This window comes from Macaca fascicularis, chromosome 1 (genome assembly GCF_037993035.2).
Source record: "Macaca fascicularis isolate 582-1 chromosome 1, T2T-MFA8v1.1".
In the NCBI taxonomy this organism is placed as follows: domain Eukaryota; kingdom Metazoa; phylum Chordata; class Mammalia; order Primates; family Cercopithecidae; genus Macaca; species Macaca fascicularis.
The window spans coordinates 172,528,423-172,556,339 of NC_088375.1; the positions used below are offsets into that span (position 1 = coordinate 172,528,423).

Genomic DNA, 27,917 nt, shown 5'->3' on the forward strand with positions numbered 1-27,917 from the left:
AAACTCTGGTCTCCAGCACAGCCGGCTCTGCATGAATTAATCTTTCTCTATTGCGATTCCCCTGTCTTGATAAATCTGCTCTGTCTAGGCAGTTGTTGGGAGAAAAGCTGAGTGTTGGAGAGAAGATGAGGCAGGGCTTGCATGTCTGCTAGACTTGCTGGCTCCTTGCTTCTAGTACTCCTATTACCTCAAGCAGTCACATGTTTCTCATTCACTTGATACAATGTTTCCCTTCAACCACCACATCCTCACCACCTGTTTCTTTGTTGGATTACCAATAAATAGCGTGGGCTCCCAGAGCTTGGGGCCTTTGCAGCCTCCACAATCGCAATGGCCCCTGGTCCCACTTCTCTCTCCCAAATTTTTTCTCAATCCTTTGACTCCGCCAACATTGTCGCCCCGACGACCTGGTGTTGGGTCTGATTACCCCAACATTCCTGGCTGCCCAACATGGGGCGACAAAGACCCCGGTGAAGGAACGCTAGAGCATGTGAAAGCGGAGGACACATCGTCAAAGGACACCTGAGGACGTCTGAAAGAAGCTTAGCGGGAAAGCTGAGCACTGGGAAGAACCAAGGTAACAATGGGACAAAGTGAAAGCAGACGTTCTGCTTATTTAAATTTCTTAAGGCATTTATTACGAAGAGGGGGGGTGAAAGTTAGTACTCAGAATTTGTTATCACTCTTTAGTGCAGTAAAGCAATTTTGCCCATGGTTTCCTGAACAAGGGACTATGGAGTTGGATGAATGGGAGAAAATTGGAAGAGATTTTAAAAAAGCATATAAAGGGCCGGGCGCGGTGGCTCACGCCTGTAATCCCAGCACTTTGGGAGGCTAAGGCGGGCGGATCACAAGGGCAGGAGATCGAGACCCTCCTGGCTAACACAGTGAAACCCTGTCTCTACTGAAAACTACAAAAAATTAGCCAGGTGTGGTGGCAGGCGCCTGTAGTCCCAGCTACTCGGGAGCCTGAGGCAAGAGAATGGCATGAACCAAGGAGGCGGAGCTTGCAGCCAGCCGAGATCATGCCACTGCACTCCAGCCTGGGCAACGGAGCGAGACTCTGTCTCAAACAAAAACAACAAAAAGGCGTATAAAGAGGGAGCAGAAATTCCAGTTTCCATTTGGTCAGCGTGGGTGCTAATAAAGACAGCTCTTGAGCCATTTCAAACAGACGATGAGGCAGATTCAGATGAGGAAGAGGAGGATGAGTGTAAAAAACTAACTTCAGATTCTGGGTATGAGGAATAGCTACCGGAGATTAAAGAAAAGAAAGGAAAACTAAAAAAAGTATGTTTTACTAGCCCGTTGGCTCCACCTGCTGAATTAAGTGAATGGACACCTCCTCTCTCACCCCTTAATGGGGGAGAAAATAAATTAGCTGAAAAACTTACTATTGCTCCTGTAGTTGCAACATTAAAACCTGGAGCAATTGGTGGTGCTATACAAAATTCTATTCAAAAAGCTAGAGCCAAGGGAGACCTTGAAGCATGGCAATTTCCCATTACTATAATCCAGCAAGGAGGACAGAATATAACTAATTGGGCCGCTTTTCCTTTTAAGTTACTGAAGGAATTTAAGCAAGCCATTAATACGAACCGAACCCTCCTTTTGTGCAAACTTTATTTAAAAATATGGCTCTTGATAATAGGTTAATACCGTATGATTGGGATACCTTGACAAAATCTGTTATCACTCTCAGTACTCACAGTTTAAAACCTGGTGGGTTGATGAAGCTCAAACTCAGGCAAAGGAAAACATACAAGCATAGCCACCTGTGCCTGTTTCCTTTGAACAGTTAAGGGGAGTTGGCCCTAATTGGGGTCGATTAGAGAATCAAGCAGTAATGGAGGATATTGCCATTGTTCAGCTGCGCTTTGTGTGCTTGTGGGCATGGGAAAGGATAAATGTTACAAAGGAAAAATATTCTTCTTTCAGTTCTGTCTGACAAGGACCTAAAGAACCATATATTGATTTGATTGCTTGGCTCCAAGAGGCTGTGTATAAAGCCATAACTGATAAAACGGATCAGGATGTTGTAATACAGCTGCTTGCATATGATGATGCTAATGCAGTGTGTCAAACTGCTATTAGACCCCTGAAAGGGAAGGCTCATTTAGCTGTATATATTAAGGCTTGTGATGACATTGGAGGTAACTTACATAAGGCTACTCTTTTAGCTCAGGCTATGGCTGGATTAAGAGTAGGAGGGAGTATGCCCTGTTTCTCAGGCTCTTGCTTTAATTGTGGGCAATTTGGACACACAAGAAAGGAATGTAGAAAAGGAAATCAAAAGGCAAAAACTACTGCTGTCATCAACAGAAAAGTCCTGGTATATGTCCCCGGTGTAAGAAAGGCAATCACACAAATCAGTGTCATTCTAAATTTAGCAAAGATGGACAACCTCTTTCAGGAAACGAAAAGAGGGGCCCGCCTCGAGCCCCTCAACAAACCGAGTTATACCCGGCACAGCCAGTGCCCTTACAAATGTACAATTGTCCTCTGCCTCAGCAGGCAGTGCTGCCGTAGACCTCTACAGCACAATTCCCATCTCCTTACTTCCTGGGGAACCACCAAAGAAGGTCCCCACGGGAGTTAGGGGACCCTTACCCTCAGGAACAGTCAGTCTATTACTTGGAAGATCTAGTCTAAATTTAAAAAGTGTTACTGTACATACAGGAATAATTGATTATATCAGAGAAATTAAATTAGTTATTAGTTCCTCAACTCCATGGTCTGCCTCCCCAGGAGAAAGAATTGCTCAGTCGTTGCTGTTACCTTACATAAAGCTAGAAAGCAGCTCAGTGAAAAGAACAGGAGGCTTTGGTAATACTAATCCAGCAGGAAAGGCCGTGTATTGGGTTAATCAAGTGTCTGACAAAAGACCTATTTGCACAGTAACTATTCAGGGAAAAGATTTTGAAGGACTAGTAGATACTGGAGCTAATGTCTCTATTATTGCTATAAATCAATGGCCCCGGCACTGGCCTAAGCAAAGGGCATCCATTGGTATTGTTGGAGTAGGCGCTGCCTCAGAAGTTTTTCAGAGTTCTTTGATTTTACCATGTCAGGGGCCGTATGGTCAGGCAGGGACAATTCAGCCTATCATTACATCTGTTCAATGTATGGGGTAGAGACTTATTGCAACAATGGGATGCTGAAATAGCTATTCCTATGGATCAATATAGTAATAATAGTAGACAAATGATGAAAAATATGGGATATCGCCCGGGAAAAGGACTAGAAAACGATAAATCGCCAATCAGAATCTTCAGAATTAAAAGAGCAAATATGTCAGACCGGATTGGGGTGTCATTTTTAGGAGTGGCCATTGTCGAGCCTCCGGCTCCCATTCCTCTTGTTTGGCTAACTGCCAAACTGGTTTGGGTGGCGCAATGGCTGCTGAAACAGGAAAAACTGGAGGCTTTAAAAGAACTAAAAGGAGTGCAGGAACAATTGCAAAAGAGACATGTAGAGTCTTTCTCCCCTTGGAATTCTCCTGTATTTGTTATTAAGAAAAAAATCCAGTAAATGGAGAATGTTAACAGATTTAAGGGCCGTTAATGCTGTGATTCAACCTATGGGCGTGCTATAACCAGGGCTGCCCTCCCCAACAATGACCCAAAATACTGGATTGAATGTGCCTTAATTTGAAATGTGACTGATGAACACCTTAATTTTTTATTTCATTCTTTACAGCAAGCAATACAACAAAGGCTTTCACTTTTCTATATCACTCATATGGGAGCACATACTAACCTCTTGAACCCTTTAACTAAACTTAATCAAAGGGCGGATGCATTGGTGTCTGTAGCCTTTGCTGATGCACAAACATTTCATTCTTTAACCCATCTTAATGCCGCAGGCCTTAGAAAAAGATATGGTCTATCATGGAAACAAGCTAAAGAAATTGTGCAACACAGTTCTGCCTGCCAAGTCAGACGTGCCATCTGCCACATCAAGGACCAGGAGTTAACCCTAGAGGTTTATCTCCAAATTCCATCTGGCAGATGGGTGTAACACATATTCCTGCTTTTGGAAAACTGTCCTTTGTTCATGTTTTGGTAGATACCTATTCACATTTTATCTGGGCCACATGTCAAACAGGGGAAGCTACAGCTCATGTTAAAAGACATCTTTTATCTTGCTTTTCAGTTATGGGAATCCCAGAAGAAATCAAAACTGATAACAGCCCAGGATACTGTAGTAAAGCCATGGCTACATTTTTTTCAACAATGGAATATTACCCATACTCTGGGTATTCTATATAACTCACAAGGACAAGCAATAGGGGATACAGTTAATTGTACTTTAAAAACTCAAATACAAGGCTGGCCATGGTGGCTCACACCTGTAATCCCAGCACTTTGGGAGGCGAGGCGGGCAGATCATGAGGTCAAGAGATTGAGACCATCCTGGCTAACATGGTGAAACCCCGTCTGTACTAAAATACAAAAATATTAGCTGGGTGTGGTGGTGGGCACCTGTCGTCTCAGCTATTCAGGAGGCTGAGGCAGGAGAATGGCGTGAACCTGGGAAGCGGAGGTTGCAGTGAGCTGAGATCATGCCTGGGTGACAGAGCGAGACTCCCTCTCAAACAACAACAACAAAACCCCACAAAACTCAAATACAGAAGCAAAAGGGAGGGGACTAGGAATATAAGACATCGCATATGCAATTGCATTTAGCTTTATTAACATTAAATTTTTTAAATTTACAAAAAGATCAACCCATGACTGCAGCTGAGCAACACCTGACAGGACAAAAGGAAAAGAAAGAGGCTGGATGAGATATATGGTGGAGGGATGCACATACAAAGAGCTGGGACAAAGGAAAGATAATTTTATGGGGAAGAGAATTTGCTTGGGTCGCTTCAGGTGACAACTAGGTGCCTGTGTGGGTGCCCACCCAACATCTGAAGATCTATCATGAACCACAGCATCTAGTGGACCCACTGTACGGTGCAAATTGAAGGTTTAAGGATAGCTTTTAAGCCTCGATTTGCTTTCTCTGTGCCTTGTTAGAAGGGACCTGCTTCTCGTTATCAACGGTAAGTTTTGCCCTGCAGTAATTAACCAAAGAGGCAGAAGCTGAGTTACAAATGCTTCAGCAATGGCATGCCTCCCAGCTACAGCCACAAAAGGTTTTGCTTCTGTTTCAGTAGATTTACTAACGGGGGGGTGACGGTATGCTTGTGTTTTTTGCAGGAGATGAACTAACTGTGTAGGTGCCCTCAAGATGTGTGCAACCATGGAATAGGAGACTGGAAGGACCCATGGATCCCAACCATGGACTGGGTTCCCCTCATATAAGCCATGCTGAGAAACTGCTGGAGTGCCAGGGTTTTACCTATAGATACTTAATGGACCAATGCTTTCTGACTGAACTCCTCTCTACCCCGAATACAAGAGACCCTAATAGGTAGGCAGAAGTATCATCGCCTCTGTTCAGCATGAAGAAGTTACAGAAGATGGACCTTCATCCTTCTGCAACCCCTAGGATTAAGGGTCCTCTTGTAAAAGGGAAAGGGGAGATAAATAGGAAGCATTCCAACCAGAGTGACTCCATTTTGAATAAGGGCTAAAAAAATGAAGCAGGATCACCAACTGGCAATTAAGGGCTGCACAGCCTGCAATTGCCTTACTCAATTAATTTTAAAAAGAGGCCACCTTATGCTAGTAATGATAGCTGTGGCAGTTTTTACAAAAAAGAGAAAGGGGGGTATGTTGGGAGAGAAGCTGATTGTTGGGAGAGAAGCTAGGGCAGAGCTTGCATGTCTGCTAGACTTGCTGGTTCCTTGCTTCTAGCACTGCCATTATCTCAAGCAGCCATGTTTCTCATTCACTTGATACACTGTTTCCTTTCAACCCCCACATCCTCCTTTGAGCACCAACAACTAGCCTGGGCTCCTAGAGCTTGGGGCCTTCGCAGCCTCCACTCTCGCGATGGCCTTCTTGTCCCACTTCTCTCTCTCAAACTGTCTTTTTATCATTGCTTTGACTCTGTTGGACTTCATCACCCCCATGACCTAGTGTTGGGTCTGATCACCCCAACAGCAGTGGGCAAGGTGAACCCATTGGGCAATTACAGCATCTCCCTGGGAAAGATAGATCCTGTAAACAGATAATTTTAAGGCAACATGTTAATTGAAAAGGTAAAGATAAGCAACAGATTTCATGGAACGGCAGAGGAGGTCTGGGGAAAAGTTTCTTGGAAGTTGCAATAGCGAACTGAGTCTTGAAGAACAAGGCATTTTGCACAATGTGTGGATGCTGTGCTCTCCTAAGTCAGGGAAAACAAACCTTGTAAACGATTTGAAGAGATTTATTCTGAACCAAGTATGAGTGACCAAGGCCCAAGGCAAAATCTCAAGAGCTCCTGAGAACATGTGCTCAAGGTAGTTGGGTTACAGGTTGGTTTTACACGTTTTAGGGAGACATAGGCATCAATCTATACATATAAGGTATGCATTGGTTTGGTTCAGAAAGATGGGATAGGTGGATATAAAGATTTTCCGATGGGCATTTGTTTGAAAGAGTTATTATCTAAAGGCTAGGAATCCATAGAAAGGAGTGTCTGGGTTAAGATAAGGGGTTGTGGAATCCAAGGTTCTTATTGTGTAGAATAGATGGTAAATGTTTCTTATCAAGCCTTAAAAGGTGCCAGACTTTCTAGTTTATCTCTCTGGATCAGGAAAAGACCTGGAAAAGGAAGGTGATTCTCTACAGAATGTAGATTTCTCCACCAGGGCCATTAAAAAATATGCCAAAAGAATATATTTGGGGGTAAAATACTTTGGATTTCTTTCAGGGCAGGCTCTCTGTCATGTGAAGCTATACTAGAATCACGTTAGAATTTGGTATCTTATTGCTACAAAGAGTCGGCTTTGTCAGTCTCTCTCTTTTTTTTTTTTTTTTTTTTTTTTTGAGACGGAGTCTCGCTCTGTTGCCCAGGCTGGAGTGCAGTGGCGTGATCTCGGCTCACTGCAAGCTCCGCCTCCCGGGTTCACGCCATTCTCCCGCCTCAGCCTCCCAAGTAGCTGAGACTACAGGCGCCCACCACCACGCCCGGCTAGTTTTTTGTATTTTTAGTAGAGATGGGGTTTCACCATGTTAGCCAGGATAGTCTCGATCTCCTGACCTCGTGATCCACCCGCCTCGGCCTCCCAAAGTGCTGGGATTACAGGCTTGAGCCACCGCGCCCGGCCTGGCTTTGTCAGTCTTAAGATCTCTATTTTAATGCTTTTGTTTTGTTTTAAGACAGAGTCTCGCTCTGTCGCCCGGGCTGGAGTGCAGTGGCGCAATCTCAGCTCACTGCAACCTCCGCTTCCTGGGTTCAAGTGATTCTCCTGCCTCAGCCTCCTGAGTAGCTGGGATTACAGGGGCGTGCCACCACGCCCGGCTATTTTTTGTATTTTTCGTAGAGACAGAGTTTCACCATGTTGGTCAGGCTGTTCTTGAACTCCTGACCTTGTAATCCACCTCCTCCCGAAGTGCTAGGATTACAGGCACGAGCCACTGCTTCCGACTTTTTTTTTTTTTTCTTTGTTTTGAGAGGAGGTCTTGCTTTGTTGCCCAGGCTGGTCTTGAACTCCTGGGCTCAAGCGATCCTCCCAAAGTGCTGAGATTACAGGCGGGAGCGCAGCACCATGCCTAAAATCTCCATTTTAATGTTAATGCTGGTCAGTTGTGCCTGAATTCCCTCCCAAAGGAGAAGGGTATAATGAGGTGTGTCTGATCCCCTCTTCCCATGATGGCCTGAACTAGTTTTTCAGGCTTACTTTAGAATGGGGGTGGGGGTCTCCATTCAGTTGGTTGGGGGCTTAGAATTTCATTTTGGTTCACACAAAACTAATTTTTTCTCAGTGGAGGTTCCAACATACTGGTCTCTGCATCTAGCCCTCGCTGATGCCAGGACTCAAACTAGGAGCAAAGGAAGAGAATCAGCAAGGTGGGTTCAACAGTCTAGGGAACCTGGTGCATCCCCCTCCACTAGCCCTGGGACTAGACTTTTTTATTTTTTTTTAATGGAGTCTCGCTCTGTCACCCAGGCTGGAGTGCAGTGGCACGATCTTGGCTCACTGCAACCTCTGCCTACTGGATTCAAGCGATTCTCCCACCTCCGCCTCCCGAGTAGCTGGGACTACAGGCGCCTGCCACCTCGCCCAGCTAGTTTTTGTATTTTTAGTAGAAACGGGGTTTCACCCTGTTAGCCAGGATGTTCTCTATTTTCTGACCGCGTGATCCGCCCGCCTTGGCCTGCCGAAGTGCTGGGATTAGCAGAGTGAGCCACCGCGCCGGGCTGCGACTAGAGTCTTTTCTCACTTGTACCTGGGGATGGAGGCCAGTTGCTGCTGTTCCTAAATTAAGACCTACCCTCTTATAATGGCTGGCCCTGACTCTGCAGCCAATGTTTGTTTGTTTTTTTAAAAAGGTGGCGGAGGGATTGATGAAAACTTTTTTTTTTTTGAGTTGGAGTCACCCAGGCTGGAGTGTGGTGGCACGATCTCAGCTCACTGCAACCTCCGCCTCCCAGTTTCACTCCTGCCTCAGTCTCCTGAGTAGCTGGGATTACAGGCGCCTGCCACCATGCCCGGCTAATTTTTGTACTTTTAGTAGAGACAGGGCTTTCACCATGTTGGCCAGGCTGGTCTTGAACTCCTGACCTCGTGATCCGCCCGCCTCTGCCTCCCAAAGTGCTGGGATTACAGGCGTGAACCCCCGCACCTGACGCTTTAAGCTTTCTTTTTGGGAGTGTAGTACTCTTCCAGCCTTGTGGACAGGTCCTAATCTGCTGTGCTCTCTGGAGAGAAGGGTGGCATCTATGGAGATGGGATACCTATTCCCACCTGTTATGAATCTTTCTCATTTCTCACGTGCCATCATGATTTCTGGAGAGCCCTCTTCTGACTTAAGTAATGAGATCAAGCAATTTCTTTCAAACAAGATTTCCGTCTTTCTAGTCTGGCAGGAACCAGGTAAATGGAAAACCTGCGCCATCTTCTGGCTTAGATGTGAGTAGCTTTCTGAAGAGTCATTGTTCTTTAGTGTTAGATAGAGGTTTTCCTCTGCTTTTCTAGCTGCTAAATTGGAGGTTCTTAAGGGTATGTATGCCTGTGTGTGTTCAATGACGAATCAGGGAAGAAACTAGGTTGAAATACAGACTCTGATTTGTACATGTGTACCTGCAGCGATCTAGGGTTCTGATGTAAACTGTTCATGGGCCACACTCTGAGAAACAGTAAAGATGCAGCGAAGGCCAAACCTTCATTTCATTGAAGGGAAAATCTGATCACAAAACTCTCCAGATTAAAACAGCTCAGTTTTCCAGGTGGGGTGGCTCATGCCCGTAATCACAGCACTTTGAGAGCCCAAGGCAGAAGGATCACTTGAGGCCAGTAGTTTGAGACCAGCCTGGGTAACATAGTGAGACCCCATCTGCACAATAAATAAAAAATTAGTTGGGCATAGTGCCATGCTTGTAGTCCCAGCTACTCCGGACACTGAAATGGGAGGACGACTTGAGCTCAGGAGGTCAAAGCTGCAGTGAGGTGTGATCGTACCACTGCACTATGGCCTGGGTGACAAAGCGAGACCCTGTCTCAAAAAAAAAAAAAAAAAAAAAAAAAAAAAAATCAGTGACTGCATAATGCTGAAAGGATAAATTCCACACTCCTTCAAGTGGTTTAGAGGGCCCTTCCTGAGAGGGACCCTGCCTGTCTGCCTGGTTGCCTGTCTTTCCACTTCTCACATCTTATGTTCCAGTCATACTTGACTCAGGAGTTTTTGGAACTCACTGTTCTGGCATCTCAGTTTGAAATGTTGCTGCTCTCCCTGGCCATCATGCCATACTCCTCCTCATCGCTCTTTCACCTGACCACCTGGCTCTTACTGCTCTGCGGCCTCTGCAGGTGGTTTTCCTGACCCCTCTTGTACCTCTCATGTCATTTTTTTTTTTTTTTGAGATGGAGTCCAGTGGCAGGATCTTGGCTCACTGCAACCTCCGCCTCCTGGGTTCAAGCGATTCTCCTGCCTCAGCCTCCCTAGTAGCTGAGATTACAGGCGCCCACCACAATGTGGGTAATTTTTGTATTTTTAGTAGAGACAGGATTTCACCATGTTGGCCAGGCTGGTCTAGAACACCTGATGTCAAACGATCCACCCTTTTGAAAGCCCAAAGTGCTGGGATTACAGGCATGAGCAACTGCACCCAGCCCTCATCTCATGTCTTTTTTTTTTTTTTTTTGAGATGGAGTTTCACTCTTGTTGCCTAGGCTGGAGTGCAGTGGCTCGATCTCAGCACACTGCAACCTCCACCTCCCGGGTTCAAGCCATTCTCCTGCCTCAGCCTCCCGAGTAGCTGGGATTACAGGCAAGCGCCACCACACCCAGCTGAATTTGTATTTTTAGTAGAGACGGGGTTACTCCATGTTGGTCAGGGTGGTCTCGAACTCCTGATCTCAAGTGATCCGCCCACTTCGGCCTCCCAAAGTGCTGGGGATTTACAGGCATGAGACACCTTGCCCGACCTCATGCCATTTTCTTTTTTTAAGAGACAGTTTCACTATGCTGCTGAGGCTGGGGTACAGTGGCTTTTCACAGGTGATCACAGCACACTACAGCCTCAAACTCCTGGGCTCATTCGGTCCTCCCGCCTCGGCCCCCAGAGTGCTGGGATTACAGGTGTGAGCCACTGTTCCTAACCAGTAAGTGGTTTTTTTTTTTTTTTTTTTTTTTTTTTTTTAGACGGAGTCTTGTTCTGTCGCCCAGGCTGGAGTGCAATGGCATGAGCTCAGCTCACTGCAACCTCTGCCTCCCAGGTTCAAGCAATTCTTCTGCCTCAGCCTCCTGAGTAGATGGGATTACAGGCGTGTGCTACCACGCCTGGCTAACTTTTGTATTTTTAATAGAGACGGGGTTTCACCATGTTGGCCAGGCTGGTCTCGAACTCCTAACCTCAGGTGATTCACCTGCCTAGGCCTCCCAAAGTGCTGGGATTACAGGTGTGAGCCACCACACCTGACCTTTTTTTTTTTTTTAACAAATCAATTTTTTTTCTTTTGTGAGATGGAGTTTCACTCTTGTTGCTCAGGCTGGAGTACAATGGCACAATCTTGGCTCACTGCAACCTCTGCCTCCCAGGTTCAAGTGATTCTTTTGCCTCAGCCTCCTGAGTAGATGAGATTACAGGTATGCACCACCACGCCTGGCTAATTTTTGTATTTTTAATAGAGACGGGGTTTCACCATGTTGACCAGGCTGGTCTCGAACTCCTAACCTCAGGTGATCCACCTGCCTAGGCCTCCCAAAGTGCTGGAATTACAGGTGTGAGCCACCACACCTGACTTTTCTTTTCTTTTTTTTTTTTTTTTTAACAAATCAAATTTTTTTTTTTTTTGAGATAGAGTTTCGCTCTTGTTGCCCAGGCTGGAGTGCAATGGCACGATCTCAGCTCACCGCAACCTCTGCCTCCTGACTTGAAGTGATTCTCCTGCCTGCCTCAGCCTCCCCAGTGGCTGGGATTACAGGCACGCACCACCATGCCCGGCTAATTTTGTATTTTTAGTAGAGGCGGATTTCTCCATGTTGGTTAGGCTGGTCTCAAACTCCCGACCTTAAGTAATCTGCCCGTCTTGGCCTCCCAAGGTGCTGGGATTACCGGCGTGAGCCACCACGCCTGGCCAACAAATCAATTTTAATGACTATTAGGGCCGGGCGTGGTGGCCTACGCCTGTAATCCCAGCACTTTAGGAGGCCGAGGTGGGTGGATCACCTGAGGTCAGGAGTTCAAGACCAGCCTGACCAACATGGTGAAACCCCGTTTCTACTAAAAATACAAAAAAATTTAGCCAGGCATAGTGGTGGTTGCCTGTAATCCTAGGTACTCAAGAGGCTGAAGCAGGAAAATCATTTGAAAGTAGGAAGTGGAGGTTGCACTGATCCGAGATCGTACCATCACACTCTAGCCTGGGCAACAAGAGGGAAAATCCATCTCAAAGAAAAAAAAAACAAAACAAAACACTAAATCTGCTAGCGTTTTCTTTCTTTTTTTTTTTTGAGACGGAGTCTCGCTCTGTTGCCCAGGCTGGAGTGCAGTGGCTCAATCTCGGCTCACTGCAAGCTCCGCCTCCCAGGTTCATGCCACTCTCCTGCCTCAGCCTCTCTGAGTAACTGGGACTACAGGTGCCTGCCACCACACCCAGCTAATTTTTTCTATTTTTTGGTAGAGGTGGGGTTTCACCATGTTAGCCAGAATGGTCTTGATCTCCTGACCTGGTCATCTGCCCACCTTGGCCTCCCAAAGTGCTGGGATTACAGGTGTGAGCCACCGTGCCCGGCCTCTGCTAGCATTTTCCAAGTGTGTCCTATAATAGTAATCTTACTTAAAGTACTCAATAAGTTCTAGCAACAAGACTCCTTCAGAGTGCAGACCTTGGAAAGAATCAGGATAAGGACAGAGGTGGGGGCACCCGAGGACTGAAATCCATGGCCAAGCCCTGAAACCCTCACATCTGTATCTTGTTGCTCAATGTCCAGGCCAGGCAAATGGATCTAACTGGCCAATGGGAAAGCTGGGATTGGAAGGCAATGGAACCTGGTCAGTCAGAGACAAAGCACCAACAGGTATGAGGATCATGTCCACCTTCCTGTAGTTGGTTAACAACCTTGCTGGGGTTGAAACTGACCTTCTGAGGCTCTGGCCGCACTGGAGGTCAGGAAAGCTTGCACTACAGCCGGGCCTTTTCTGCCTTCCCTGCCCTCCTGTCTGATTCCTACTGAGGACTCAGCTAAATGAACATGTTTTTTTTCCCCATTGGCCTGGATGTTTCCAGAGACAATCAGCTGCAATGCCATAGTGGAAAGCTGGAAAGAAGAGAGTGAGTTTGGGTGGATGTGGCCCAAGCCTGGACTGACTTCATTTCTGGCCTATGAAGATGATTAAACAGCGACTGAGGGTCTAAAGACCAGTACCTTCCAGGTAGCTCTATAGTCTGGAATTCTCACTCTGCATTCCCTCTCTGTCTCATCTCTTCCAGAAGAGTTAGTTGGTTATCTGATGGGATAGAAAGTCTGAATACTGGGCTGGGTGCAGTGACTCACATCTGTAATCCCAGCACTTTGGGAGGCTGAAGCAGGCGGATCACCTGAGGTCGGGAGTTCGAGACCAGCCTGACCTACATGGAGAAACCCTATCTCTACTAAAAATACCAAATTAGCCGGGCATGTTGGTGCCTGCCTGTAATCCCAGCTCGGGGTTTACTGAGGAGGCTGAGGCAGGCGAATCGCTTGAACCCAGGAGGTGGAGGTTGCAGTGAGCAGAGATCATACCATTGCACTCCAGCCTGGGCAACAAAAGCAAAACACTCTGTCTCAAAAAAAAAAAAAAAGTAAGTCTGAATGTTGTTGCAATTGCCTGGAAACTTCCTATAACTCCTTGAGGAGCTTTAAAAAAAATACCAGTTCTTAGATTTCTCCCTTCCTCCCCCTACTCTGGGGTGTAGCTTGGGCATTGAGCCTTTAAAATATCCCCAGGCGATTTGAATGAATAGCCCAGGTTAAGAACCACTGTCCTAAAAAGAGCACCAGGTTTGTGCTTTTTTTTTTTTTTTTTTTTTTTTTTATGAGACCGAGTCTCACTCTGTCGTCTAGGCTGGAGTGCAGTGGTACGATCTCAGCTCACTGGAACCTCTGCCTCCCAGGTTCAAGTGATTCTCCTGCCTCAGCCTCCCAAATAGCTGGGATTTACAGACGCCACCACGCCCGCCTAATCTTTGTATTTTTAGTACAGACGAGATTTCACCATGTTGGCCTGGCGGGTCTCAAACTTCTGACCTCAGGTGATCCAACCGCCTCGGCCCCAAAGTGCTGGGATTACAGGTGTGAGCCACTGCACCTTGCCAGGTTTGTGCTTTTTGGACAGGTGGGGCTGTGTGTTGCACCTGTCTGCTAACAAGTGTTCATACACCTGGGCGTGGTGGCTCATACCTGTAATCCTGGCACTTTGGGAGGTTGAGGTGGGAGGATCGCTTGAGGCCAGGAGTTTGAGACCAGCCTGAGCAACATAGTACAACCTCGACTCTACAAAGAATTTTAAGAAGCCCAGTGTGGTGGTGTGCACCTGTAGTCCTAGCTACTCAGGAGGCTGAGGCAGGAGTGTTACTTGAGCCAAGGAGGTCGAGGGTGCAATGGATCCTAGTCTCACCACTGCACCCTAGCCTGGGTGGCAGAGTGAAACCCTGTTTTAATTAAAAAAAAACCCAAAAGCCAAAAAAAAAAAAAAAAAAAAAACAGGGCTGGGCATGGTGGCTCACGCCTGTAATCCCAGCACTTTGGGAGGCTGAGGTGGGCGGATCACGATGTCAGGAGATTGAGACCATCCTGGCTAACACGGTGAAACCCCGTCTCTACTAAAAAATAGAAAAAGTTAGCCAGGTGTGGTGGCGGGCACCTGTAGTCCCAGCTACTCGGGAGGCTGAGGCAGGAGAATGGCGTGAACCCGGGAGGCGGAGCTTGCAGTGCAAGGCTCCATCTCAAAAAAAAAAATTAGGTGGTCGTGGTGGTATATACTTGTAGTCCCAGCTACTCGGGAGGCTGAGGTGGGAGGATCACCTAAGGAGGTGATCACCTGGGAGGTCAAGGCTGTGGTGAGCCATGATCACACCACTGCACTGCAGCCCAAGCAATAGAGTGAGACCCTGTCTCAAGAAAAAAAAGTTCATACAGGTGCAGACTCAGTCTGAGACTTGTTCTAACAGGTAAAATACCTCCAGTGGCAAGGGAGGAGGCTGGTGTTTCTTTCTGCCTCTAGCCGCTGGAGGCAGAAAAGAACTCAGCAATTGTGAATGACCACAGACTGGAAAAAGGGGAGTGTTTGGGCTTTCAAACTTTAGTGTTTAGTATCACCAGAAGAGCTTATTAAAACTCAGATTTCTTGGCCCTACCCCGGAGATTCTGATGCAGCTGGTCTAGGCTGGAGCATACATTTGCACCTCTCCTAGGTGGTGGTGATGATGGTGGTCTGCAGTCACATCGTGAGCAGCAGTGCTGTCTATGCCAATGGATAGTGTGTGCAAAAGCCTAAGGGTGTGAGAGTCCGGCTTATCCTGGGATAAGCCAGGGTTAACCAAAGTTAATATGACTGCTGGAGGTTAAGATGGAAGCTAAATTATGAAGAGCCTAACATCCATGCTGAGTTGGACTTGACCCTGAGTCCACTGAGAAGCCACCTAATTAGGTGTACAAATACTTAGGGTCCTTGGGTGGTGGGGTGGCAGAGGCAAGATCTCAAGCCATCTGCTCCTGAGGGTTCTGGGATGGTAGAAGTGATGATGGTGACTGCACCACAGCTGTGAACACTAGAGGGGGCGGGGGGCTGGAAAGGTGTTGAGAACAAGGATAGTGGACACTTCCGCACTTTCCTTAAGGCAAGGCCATCCCTCGAGGGGTCTGTTCAAGGTCTCATGATGTCTGATGCTTGATTTGTGAATTGGGAGGGTGTTTTTGGATGAGATCAACATTTCTTTCTTTTTTTGTTTGTTTTGTTTGTTGTTGAGATAGGGTCTGGATCTTTCTCCCAGGCTGGAGTACAGTGGTGCCATCTCAGATCACTGCAGCCTTTGCCTCCTGGGCTCAAGTGATCCTCCCACCCTCAGCCTCTGGAGTAGCTGGGACTTCGGGCACGCGTCACCACGCCCAGCTGTGAAACATTCTTCCCAGAAGATCACCTTCTGGGTCTTGAGCCTGCTGGCCCACAGTGCAGATTTTGGACTTGCCCACCTCCATAACTGCAAAAGCCAATTCCTTATGATAAATCTTTCTAAATACATACACATCCTCTCGGTTCAGTTTCTCTGGAGAACGCTGACTAATACGATGTTGGACAGGAAGTTTCTGCTCTCAATCTTTAAGAACAGGTGAATCCTATTCTTCATGACATGGGGGCCACTGGAGTATGTTTTTCTTTTTTTTTTTTTTTTTTTTTTTGAGACGGGGTCTCGCTCTGTCACCCAGGCTGGAGTGCAGTGGCCGGATCTCAGCTCACTGCAAGCTCCGCCTCCCGGGTTCATGCCATTCTCCTGCCTCAGCCTCCCGAGTAGCTGGGACTACAGGCGCCCGCCACCTCGCCCGGCTAGTTTTTTGTATTTTTTAGTAGAGACGGGGTTTCACCGGGTTAGCCAGGATGGTCTCGATCTCCTGACCTTGTGATCCACCTGTCTCGGCCTCCCAAAGTGCTGGGATTACAGGCTTGAGCCACCGCGCCCGGCCCGAGTATGTTTTTCTTTTTGGGGGGAGTGGGGGAGGAGGATCAGGTTCTCTCTCTGTTGCCCAGGCTTGAGTGCAGTGTGTGATCATAGCTTACTGCAGCCTTGACTTCCAGGCTCAAGCGATCCTCTCACTTCAGCCTCCGAAGTAGGTGGGGCTGCTGGTGCATGCCACTGTGCCAGGCTGATTTTTTAATTAATTTATTATTTTTGAGATGAGGGCCTTACTCTGTCACCCAAGGCTCACTGCAGCCTCAATATCCCTGGGCTGAGGTGATTCTACCAGCTTAGCCTCCGGAGTAGCTGGGACTACAGGTGTGTGCCATCACGCCCGACTAATTTTTGTGTTTTTTGTAGAGGCGGGGTCTTGCCATGTTGCCCAAGCTGGTCTCAAACTCCTGCGCTCAAGCAATCCGCCCACCTCAGTCTCCCAAAGTATTGGGATTACAGGTGTGAGCTAGTGAGCCCAGCCTCATTTACTTTTTGTTGTAGAGACCAGGTCTCCCTATGTTGCCCTAGCTGGTATTGAACTCCTGGGTTCAAGTGATCCTCCACTTTAGCCTCCCTGGAGTGTTTTCAGACAGCTATCCTGAAGTTCCCAGGAGAGTAACACATGGCTCTGGGGTTGAGAGGAGTTGAATGACGGGTTCCCTTTAAGACATTACCGTTTCTTCTGTTCTCCTGGGAGAGTAATGCTGGGGACATGCCTAGTAAAGCGATTAGGCAGGAGGAGCCATTGAAACACCGCATCTGTAATCAACTGTGTCTATCTAGAGCAGAAGAATGTTTAAACCATGAGGGAGGGTATCCGGAGTGCCTGGCCTTGGAACTTCTTCCCAGGATGTGGGGATGTAGGGTGAGTGGATAGACTAGGTCTTCTTTGTCTACATCCAAAAGATGTGTCCTTTTTTCTTTTGTTTGTTTTCTTCTACTCTTTAATCTTTTTAAAATCTTGTGCTTGTGTTGTGGCACCAAATCTTGTGCTTGTGTTTAGGAAGAACTGAAATAAACGTACAAATTCAGGCTGTGCACACAGATGTTTATAGCGGCTTTATTCCTAACTGCCAAAACTTGAAAGCAACCAAAATGTTCTTTAGTAGGTAAATGGATAAACTGTGGTACATCCAAACAATGGAATATAACTCAGTGCTGAAAAGAAATGAGCTATCAAGCCATGAAAAGACATGGAAGAGGGGCCAGGTGCGGTGGCTCACGCCTGTAATCCCAGCGCTTTGGGAGGCTGAGGCAGGTGGATCACGTGAGGCCAGGAGTTCATGACCAGCCTGGCCAACATGGCAAAACTCCGTCTCTACTAGAAATACAAACATTAATTGGGTGTGGTGGCACACGCCTGTAATCCCAGCTACTCAGGAGGCTAAGGTAGGAGAATTGCTTGAACCTGGGAGGTGGAGGTTGCAGTGAGCTGAGATTGCACCACTGCACTCTAGCCTGTGAGACGGAGAGAGACTCTATCTCAAAACAAACAAAAAACTAAGAAACAAAACAAACTTGGTTTCCATGGTTGGGAAGGGGGTTGGAGAAGAATAGGGAGCACACAAAGGACTTTTAGGGCAGTGGAAATATTCTATATACCTTTATGGTAGGCACGTCATACATTTGTCCAAACCCATAGGATGTACACCACCAAGATTCAACCCTCAGGTACTATGGAGTTTGGGTGAGAATGTAGGTTCATTCATTGTGGCAAATGTACCAGTCTGGTAGAGGATGTTGATAATGGGAGAGGCTATGTGAGTGAGGGCGCAGGTATGTGGGAAAACTGCACCTTCCTCCCAGTTTTGCTGTTAACTTAAAACTGCCTTTTAAAATTTTTTTTGGAGACAGGGTCTTACTTTGTGACCCAGGCTGGAGTGCAGTGGTGCAAAGAAAGCTCACTGTAGCTTCAACCTACCAGGCTCAAGCAATCATCCCACCTCAGCCGACCGATTAGCTGGGACTATAGGCACACACCATCATGCCTGGCTAATTTTTGTATTTTTTGTAGAGATGGGATTTCACCATGTTAGCCAAGCTGGTCTCAAACTCCTGGGCCCAAGTGATCCTCCCATCTCCGCCTTCCAAAGTGTTGGGATTACAGGTGTGAGCCACTGTGCCTGGCCAAAACTGTCCTTAAAAATAGTCTTAACATAGTGAGAGCCCCGTGTCTACAAAAAGTTAAAAAAAAGAAATTAGCCAGGCGCGGTGTTGCACACCTGTAGTCCCAGCCAGTTGGAGAGCTGAGGTGGGAGGGTTGCTGGAGCCGGGAGTTTGAGGCCAGCTTGGCTAACATGGTGAAATCCCATCTCTACAAAAAATACAAAAATTAGCCAGGCATGATGGTGTGTGATGATCGCATCACTGCACTCCAGCCTGGGTGACAGAGGGAGACCCTGACTCAAAAGAGAAAAAAAAGCTCTCGAGAGTATTTCGAACCAATTTAGCAGCCATGTGTGAGTACTCTACAGTAGTTTGCTAAGTTGGTGAATTCCCAGTAAGGTTTATGGAAAACTCAGGGCTGCAAGCTAGTGGGGGACGGGGCTAGTCACTTCCTTTCTCTGGCACACTTCTCCCACTTGTAAAATGGGAGGAGTGGTGTAGCAGGCAGGACAAACTCCCAGTTCTGAGGTTGCCTCCATTTCAAAAAAACTGATTCTAGAAGGAGGATCAAATATATGTTTGCTCCTGTATAATTTTGCCAAGCATGGGTGCTGATACCCGACAGCACTCTCTCAGGGACTGAAGACCAAAGCAACTTTCTTGCTTACTCCTTCACATGACTGGAAAAGGATATACTGCTCAGGCGAGGTCTTTTATACACCGTCACACACACACACAAATGACTCTTCCAAATGTCAGTTTATTTTGGGATTGTGCAGAGAGTGAAATGTTTCTTTTTTTGGTCTTTACTTAAATACAGAGCATCTGAAGATTGAAAGTCAAGCTGTCAAAAACTTAACATTTGCACTAGGCTGGCATACAACTGAGACTATAACCTAAATTTAAATTTTTGTGTTAAAAAAAAGTCTCACTGTTCTGGTGGACTTTAATAGAAAAAATATAAATAAAATATAAAATTAAGAAGAAAAGTGGGTGCAAAAAATTTTAGTTGTGCCAGACAAGGTGGCGTGCACTTGTAGTCTCAATTACACAGGATGTTGAAGTGGAAGGATTGGTTGAGCCCAGGAGTTCGAGGCCAGCCTGGGCAACACAGCAAGACTGAGTTTCCCTCTGTCACCCAGGCTGGAGTGCAACGGCACAATCTTAGCTCATTGCAAACTCCACCTCTCAGGTTCAAGCCATTCTGCCTCAGCCTTCTGAGTAGCTGGGACTACAGGTGTGCACCACCACGCCTGGCCAATTTTTGTATTTTTAGTAGAGTCGGGGTTTCGCCATGTTGGCCAGGTTGGTCTTGAACACCTGATCTCAGGTGATCCGCCTGCCTTGCCTCCTAAAGTGCTGGGATTACAGGTGTGAGTCACCATGCTCGGCCTATAATGCATCTATTCTAGTGCCCAGCAACATAGTTGGGCAATGAATACCTGAGACAGCTATTAATGGATTCCAGACTTTTTTTTTTTGAAACAGAGTCTCACTCTGTCACCCAGGCTGGAGTGCAATGGCACGATCTTGGCTCATCGCAACCTCTGCCTCTCGGTTTCAAGTGATTCTTGTGCCTCAGCCTCCCAGTAGCTGGAATTACAGGCACCCACCATCATGCCCGGCTAATTTTTTTTTTTTTTTGAGACTGAGTCTCACTCTGTCGACCAGGCTGGAGTGCAGTGGTGCAATCTCGGCTCACTGCAAGCTCTGCCTCCTGGGTTCACGCCATTCTCCCACCTCAGCCTCCAGAGTAGCTAGGACTACAGGCACCCGCCACTACGTCTGGCTAATTTTGTTTTTGTATTTTTAGTAGAGACGGGGTTTTGCCGTATTAGCCAGGATGGTCTCGATCTCCTGACCTCGTGATCCACCTGCCTCAGCCTCCCAAAGTACTGGGATTACAGGCATGAGCCACTGCGCCCGGCCTAATTTTTGTATTTTTAGTAGAGACAGGGTTTTGCCATGTTGGCCAGGCTGGCCTTGAACTCCTGACCTCAGGTGATCCATCTGCCTCGGCCTCCTAAAGTGTTGGGATTACAGGCGTGAGCCACTATGCCCAGCCATGGACTCCAGATTTTAATAGGACACCAAAATACCTTGTGAAAAGTTGGACTTTTTTTTTTTCTATTAGGGAACAACATGCTGAAGAAAAAGCACAATTAGATCCAGAAAGTACACTTTTTCATATATAATAAAACTCCATTTGCTCTGTAGGCAACTACATTTATTTAGAATCTTTGGAAATATCTTATACATACAAACATTCAGCACTTTTATTCTTCCTGGCTTACTTCCCTCTCATGCTAATTCCATTAGTGATATCATTACTATACTTAAATGGCCCAAATGATGAGGCCAAATATAAGAGCACTACTTCTTTCACAAATTGCCATTTTCATAGCCTCTCAGCTTGTCAGTAAGTTCTGAGGCAAAAATATCTTTTTGGAAAGGCAATTACTTATTAGTCATGCAAGCAGAGACAGAACCGATTATGACAAGTACTAGTTCTATCAATTTAGTGCAGTAAGAAGTATAAAGCATCATAAATCCTTCATCAATATACTTTTACTAGCATGACCTAAAAGGATAATGTATAAAGAAACACAACAACAATGTATTATCTCAAAATGTGTATTTAATGGCCATTCCATCAAAATAAAGCAGAATCCCATTTCAAAACTATTATATGTATATATATATTTTAAGGTGCATTTTCAAGTTTCATTTGGGTTTCATTTCTTCGTGGCTTGCCTGAGGTGTTCTTGCAGGTACAATTAACACAAAATGTTCTGAGGTTGGTGGCTTTTCATGCATTGAAAAATGAGATCCTAACAACATTGCACATCTTGGATACGTTAGAAATTTTAAAAGCCATGTGTAATTTCAGAAAACTTAATATCGTCATGAAAGACATTTTCAACACAAAATTTAGGCACTCTATACTTTGGAATAGCCATAAAATATTCCAATAAGAGTTAATGCACTTTGTGATTACATCTACTCAAAGATAATTCTCAATTAAAATCTATACTTATTAAATAACATTTTAAATTAGAGCCCGTTAAACTTTGACAATTACTGTGAAATATTTGCAGCATTGTGTTGTAGTTAAATAATGCTAAACTACTTCTATTACTGACTCTAGTACTCATCCTTCATGGTTTTTTTTTTTTTTTTTTTTTGAGACAGAGTCTTGCTCTGTTACCCAGGCTGGAGTGCAGTGGCACGAACTTGGCTCACTGCAACCTCCACCTCCCAGGTTCAAGCAATTTTCCCGCCTCAACCTCCTGAGTAGTTGGGATTACAGGCGCCTGCCACTACACCCGGCTAATTTTTGTATTTTTAGTACAGACAGGGTTTCACCATGTTGGCCTGGCTGGTCTCAAACTCCTGACCTCATGATCCACCTGCCTTGGCTTCCCAAAGTGCTGGGATTACAGGCGTGAGTCACTGTACCTGGCCATGGTACTTTTAAAAACAGAGGACTCTATAGCATCCACCAGTAAGCATCTCTCCCTTTTTCTTGCTAATATATGAGTAAGATTGCCAATAATCGACTTAAAAGTATTCTTGTATTTTCTGCTGTAGCTGCTTTCTTAGCATGCAAAACTTCAGCAAATGGGAGTCTCCTTGGAGATCAGGAAACTTCAGCCATGCATTTTCATCACAGATTCCTAGGCTCAATTCATTTGCTCACTTTGCAGCTAAGTATGTTGCTCCATTTAGGTTCCTGCAGTCTGTGCTGCCGGACTGACTGCTATGGAGGTGAAGGGAAAGATAATCAAATATGTCTCCCTACTTTGTACAAGGCCAAGGCCACCCAGACCTTGTGTGACTTGAGACAAAACTTGCTTATCTCTGCAGTGTGGTTCTGGGGCTTCTACCTCCTTTTCCTAAGACCGAGGGGTGGGAATGATGCCTGCCTACCGAAATGCCATTAATTCCAGGTGATCTTCCTGGATTTGAATGTAATTTAGCATTGTTAGAATTCAGAACATGTATGCTAGTTGTTCCTGTTGAGAATAAGGTTCAGTTGCTCAGTGGTATGCATTTAGATGGCGCAGAAAACAATTAGTCTTTCAGAATTTTTAGAAGATTACAGTCTGTAAATTGACTCATCAAAATCACCAATGACTAGCATATAAAGATCTATCCAGAGAAATGAATTTGAGACTTATTTGACTATAAGTCATACAGAAGAGTGCACAGTAATTTCCCATAGGAGAATCTGGTATTTCATCTCGGGGATCACTGGTAAATTAATTACACTGCTGATGTTTTCTTGCTTGCTTGAAGAGACAATTAGCATAAGTAAATCATGAGTGAGATGATAAGTTGCTTAACATTTGTTTCTGTCCATTGGGTGAGATCTGAGGTTGCTGTTAAGCCTCGGTATGAGTAGGGGATAGGGAGAGAAGAGCATAAGGAAAGAGAGGTTAACTCCAGGTTTGGCAAATATAATCAGAACCAATTGGTTAAAATCAGAATATTGGGCTGGGCGCGGTGGCTCACACCTGGAATCCCAGCACTTTGGGAGGCCAAGGCAGGCAGATCACCTGAGGTCAGGAGTTCAAGACCAGCCTGGCCCATATGGGGAAACTCTGTCTCTACTAAAAATACAAAAATAAGCCCTGCATGGTGATGCATGCTTGTAATCTCAGCTACTCGGGAGGCTGAGGCAGGAGAATTGCTCCAACCTGGGAGGCAGAGGTTGCAGTGAGCCAAGATGGCGCCACTGCACTCCAGTCTGGGCGACAGAGACTCAGTCTCAAAAAAAAAAAAAAAAAGAAATCAGAACACTGAAATTAAATGCAAAACAGACTCAGTTTTAGAAATCAACCTCACCAACAGGTGACAGGAACTGGGAAACATTAGGAGATGATTATTGATTTGGGAAATTCACATGAAACCTCAGCCATTTCTCCTGAGCAGAGAGGACAAGAAATAAGAATGAAGGTGCATTTTAGTTGAGGGTGCTTTTCATACCCACTCAGAACTTCATCTGCCTGTGGATATTCTAAACAACAACATCTATCTTGTGACCAGGCCCGAGGCTCACGACAGCACAGTTAAGGTTACAGTCCCTCTCTGGTGTTTGAGAATGGCGACCGCTTGCTCGTGAGTAACACCTTCCAGGCTCTCGCCATTAACAGCTAAAATCTGATCCCCTCGTTTTAATCGGCCGTCATCTGCAGCGGCTCCCTACAAACAAGAAACATTCCAGTTTAATCCAGGCTAAAGCACAGTTCATATAACATTCATATTAAAAACTCTAACTTCTGTCTGGTGTGCATATTAAAAGAGGAACTTTAAAAACTACCAATTAAAGTTTTTTTCTAGGTAGTGTTTTAAATGAGGAAAAATGTAAGATACGTTGTTTGAATAATAATGGTTGAATAGTAACTACAATTGTGGATAATCTAAATAACATACTAGTCGAAATGTACTGATACACTTCTTTTAATACAAGTAGAACCTTATTTCACTATTTAGTATAAATGGAATTGGATGTCATATCACCTCTTATTCATGGAAATGTAATATACAAAAAAAGGCAGATAGAATTGAATCTGGTGTTAGTCTTATAATACCACCATTATACAGAGTTCCCATTGCATTATTAAGCTATCAGCACTGTGATCTGTCAAAAATAAGTGTAGTCTTTAAATGGGTGGATTATATGGTAAGTGAATGATATCTCAATAAAGCTGTTATCTATATATAAATATGTACAAGTGTAGCATCTCTAAAATTTTGTAATATCATATTCAAAACCTTCCACTTTATCTTTGATCATCTAAATAGGTTTCTAAATGACTACTTTTATTATATACTCAGTCATGCATGGCTCCTCAAAACGGCACAAAGCCAGTGAAACTTCGGGGTTTTTTCACTCTAAAGCTGCATATCTAAAAATGCCACGATATTACTAGAAACATTTTGGACTGGTAAGGGAAGAAAAGACCTAAAAAATGATTTACAGGAGGTTTCACCATCTGTAGGGGGTAACTGTTTAAGTCCCTTGAAAAGTCAGTGCCACAAGAATCCTCTAAACGAGGTCAAACTTCAGGGGGCAACCAAAGCCTACAGGCACTTGGCTGTTGACCGACTCAATCAGAAGCCGAGCTAGGAGGCACCAGCGCTCCTGAGACCTGTGTCCATGTGCAGCTTGGAGGTCCTGAGATGCTGGGAATCAGACAGGTTTTCTAAACCATGAGAATGGTGGAATTTCTAAATGAATGTGCAATAAAGAATATTCAAAACCCGCTGGGTGCAGTGGCTCACGTCTGTAATCCCAGCACTTTGTGAATCTCAGGTGAGAGGATTGCTTGAGCTCAGGAGTTTGAGACCAGCCTGGGCAACATGGTGAAACTCTGCCTCTACAAAAAATTAGCCGGCCGTGGTAGCTTATGACTATCATCCCAGCTACTTGGGAGGCTGAGCAGGAGGATCACTTGAACCTGCAGAGGTTGGAGTGAGCTGAGATAGTGCCACTGCACTCCAGACTGGGTGACAGAGTGAGCACTGTCTCAAAAAAAAAGAAAAAAAAGTATTCGAAATCAGGTATATACTGTGGGCAAAATATCAAAATTAAGTATTAATAACTTGCAACTGGCCAGCCACAGTGGCTCATGCCTGTAATCCCAGCACTTTGGGTGGCCAAGGCAGGAGGATCACCTGAAATCAGGAGTTCGAGACCAGACTGGCCAACATGGTGAAATCCTGTCTCTACTAAAAATAAAAAAATTAGCTGGGTGTGATGGCGCACACCTGTAATCCCAGCTACTTGGGAGGCTGAGGCTGGAGAATCACTTGAACCTGGGAGGTGGAGGCTGCAGTGAGCTGAGATAGCCCCATTGCACTCAGCCTGGGCAAAAAGAGCGAAACTCTGACTCAAAAAAAAAAAAAACAAAAAACCCAAAACTTGCAACTTCACTCAAATCTTTTAAGAAAGTAATGGGTCAACTGTACCAAAGACAAAATTAAACAAGTAATTTTACTGGATAAAATCAGAATTACAAGCAAAGTTGATTTCATTAAATTTTACATGCTAAGATTTAAGGGCTTCAGTAAATCTCAGATATCTGTGTAAATTAGTTTTTTAAAAACTATGTTAAGCTCTTTATCTTTTTTAGTAATGCAAAAAAAGAATTTTTAAATTTTTTTGAGAAGGAGTTTCACTCTTGTCACCCAGGCTAGAGTGCAATGGTGCGATCTTGCTTCATTGCAACCTCTACCTCCCGGGTTCAAGCAATTCTCCTGCCTCAGTCTCCCGAGTAGTTGGGATTACAGGCATCTGCCATCAGGCCTGGGTAATTTTTGTATTTTTAGGAGAGAGTTTCACCATGTTGGCCAGGCTGGTCTCGAACTCTTGACCTCAGATGATCCACCCGCCTCAGCCTCCCAGAGTGCTGGGATTACAGGCATGAGCCCGTGCCCAGCCAGGATGATTTTTTAACTTTCTAGGATTTGGACTGTCTCTGGTGTTGCAGTGGTTGGTTGATGAGCACTTACTGATGTGTATCTATTCTCCTGCTTTACCAATGTGGCATTTGTGGACTACAGGGGAAAAGGTAAAAATGAAATAAATACATGGCTTGAAAACCTCTACCTACTTCGTAATTATGCCTCTTTACTCACTTGCTATTTGTCCCGAGTTGGTCACTTAGTCTTCTCAGATGCCGTAAAATGGGCATCTACTATCTACCTTGTGGCCTGTTCTAAGGATTAAATGTATGACACATGGCATTTACTCAACATGGTGGTAAATAACATAAAACACTGGTGACAACCAAGTTCCTGGTTCAGATTTCATAGGCTCTGAAAAACTGCTCCGTACATTTTTAGAGTTGCGGAAGTCTTTGGGTCAATCTCTTATTTGGCTTAGGGTAAAATTTGGCTGCTGAAGGGACTAAGACCTAAGGCTGGCTTGGATTTTTTTTTTTTTTTGAGACTGAGTCTCACTCTGTTGCTCAGGCTGGAGAGCAGTGGTAGGATCTCAGCTCACTGCAACCTCCACCTCCCAGGTTCAAGTGATTCTCGTGCCTCAGCCTCCCGAGTAGCTGGGATTACAGGTGCCTGTCATTACGAATGGCTAATTTTTGTATTTTTAGTAGAGAGAAGATTTCACCATGTTGGCCAGGCCGGTTCTGAACTCCTGACCTCAAGTGATCTGCCTGCCTCAGCCTCCCAAAGTGCTGGGGATTATAGGCGTGAGCCATCATGCCCGGCCTACATTGGAGTTTTTTAAAAAATCTTTTTCATTTTAGAGATGGGGTTGTCCCCATCTCATTTTTGTTGTTGTCCAGGCTGATCTTGAACTCCTGGACTCAAGTTATTCTCCTGCCTCAGCCTCTCAAAGTGCTGGGATTACAGGTGTGAGCCACCATGTCCTGCCCTACTGGAATATTCTTTTTTTTTTTTTTTTTTTTTTTTTTGAAACAGAGTCTCGCTCTGTCGCCCAGGCTGGAGTGCAGTGGCGTGATCTTGGCTCATTGCAAGCTCCGCCTCCCGGGTTCATGCCATTCTCCTGCCTCAGCCTCCAGAGTAGCTGGGACTACAGGTGACCACCACCACGCTCGGCTAATTTTTTTATATTTTTAGTAGAGACAGGGTTTCACTGTGTTAGCCAGGATGGTGTTGATCTCTTGATCTCGTGATCTGCCCGCCTCGGCCTCCCAAAGTGCTGGGATTACAGGTGTGAGCCACCGTGCCTGGCCTGGAATATTCTTTTAGTAAGACTCACTGCGCTAAGTGGGCCACGGGATATGGCTTAGAAATTTGTCCTTTTATTTTTTTTAATTCAGAGCTTTTTATTTTTAGGTGTGCCATTCTGTAAGTAATGAAATACACGAAGGATATTCAATATCTATTCCTTACAATGTTTCTACTTCCATGGGTGCTTCCTAAAGGAGCTCTTTCAGTGGGGCCTTTGAAGAGGGCATTCTGTGTGAGCCGCAGTCCATTCTTTATTCCCACTACTCTTGTCCCACTGTGTGGATGCTGCTGGGTTCTTTTAAAAATTCACCAGCAATGCACAGGCATTTTACTCTTAGCTGTATGTTCTGGTGCCATGTCAGGGTGTCTGGCTCCCAGCTGCATGTTCTGGTGTCCTGTCAAAACGTGTCTGGGTCCCAGCCTACCAATCTATTGAAAGTGTAGACAGCTGGGGCAGCCTGCTGAGCTCTGGATCCAGGTCAAAAGGCCTTAGAAGCTGACCCCATGTTGTGTCTGTATCCAGTTACCATGAAGTGAACGGGTGATTGCAAACATTCTGGAGGGGCTTTGTGGAAGCAACGGCAGGCCAGCAGAACGTGTTAAAACATGGGGGCTAATTATGCAGCCTTCCCACTGTCCTTATCTACATAGCTGGCTATTTCAAAAGCAAAGTATAATAATGCCCTCCAAAGAATAATTATCCCAACAACTTATGGTATTAAATGTGTCATAGGAGAAGGATGGTCAGTTGATGGTTTATCTACCTTGGGGATAAGCATTCTGCTACCCAGAATGTTTCTGTGCTGCCTTTCCTCTCCACTTTTGCCTATAACCAGTT

General features: G+C 45.4%; 1 protein-coding gene across 12 annotated transcripts in view; it reads right to left on the minus strand.

Moving 5' to 3' along the window:
- Positions 1-20,563: 20,563 nt before the first annotated feature.
- PATJ (PATJ crumbs cell polarity complex component) overlaps positions 20,564-27,917 on the minus strand; it is a 426,407-nt gene continuing 419,053 nt past the window's right edge. For 10 of the 12 annotated variants that reach the window (XM_045369973.3, XM_045369972.3, XM_065521547.2 and 7 more), the window contains one exon: positions 21,693-23,563. In XM_045369973.3, coding sequence (XP_045225908.2) covers positions 23,417-23,563 — 147 coding nt within the window. In that variant the 3' untranslated portion in view covers positions 21,693-23,416. Of the gene's footprint in view, positions 23,564-27,917 lie in introns of all 12 variants that reach the window. The other 2 variants (XM_045369982.2, XM_045369962.2) reach the window with 1 other exon arrangement.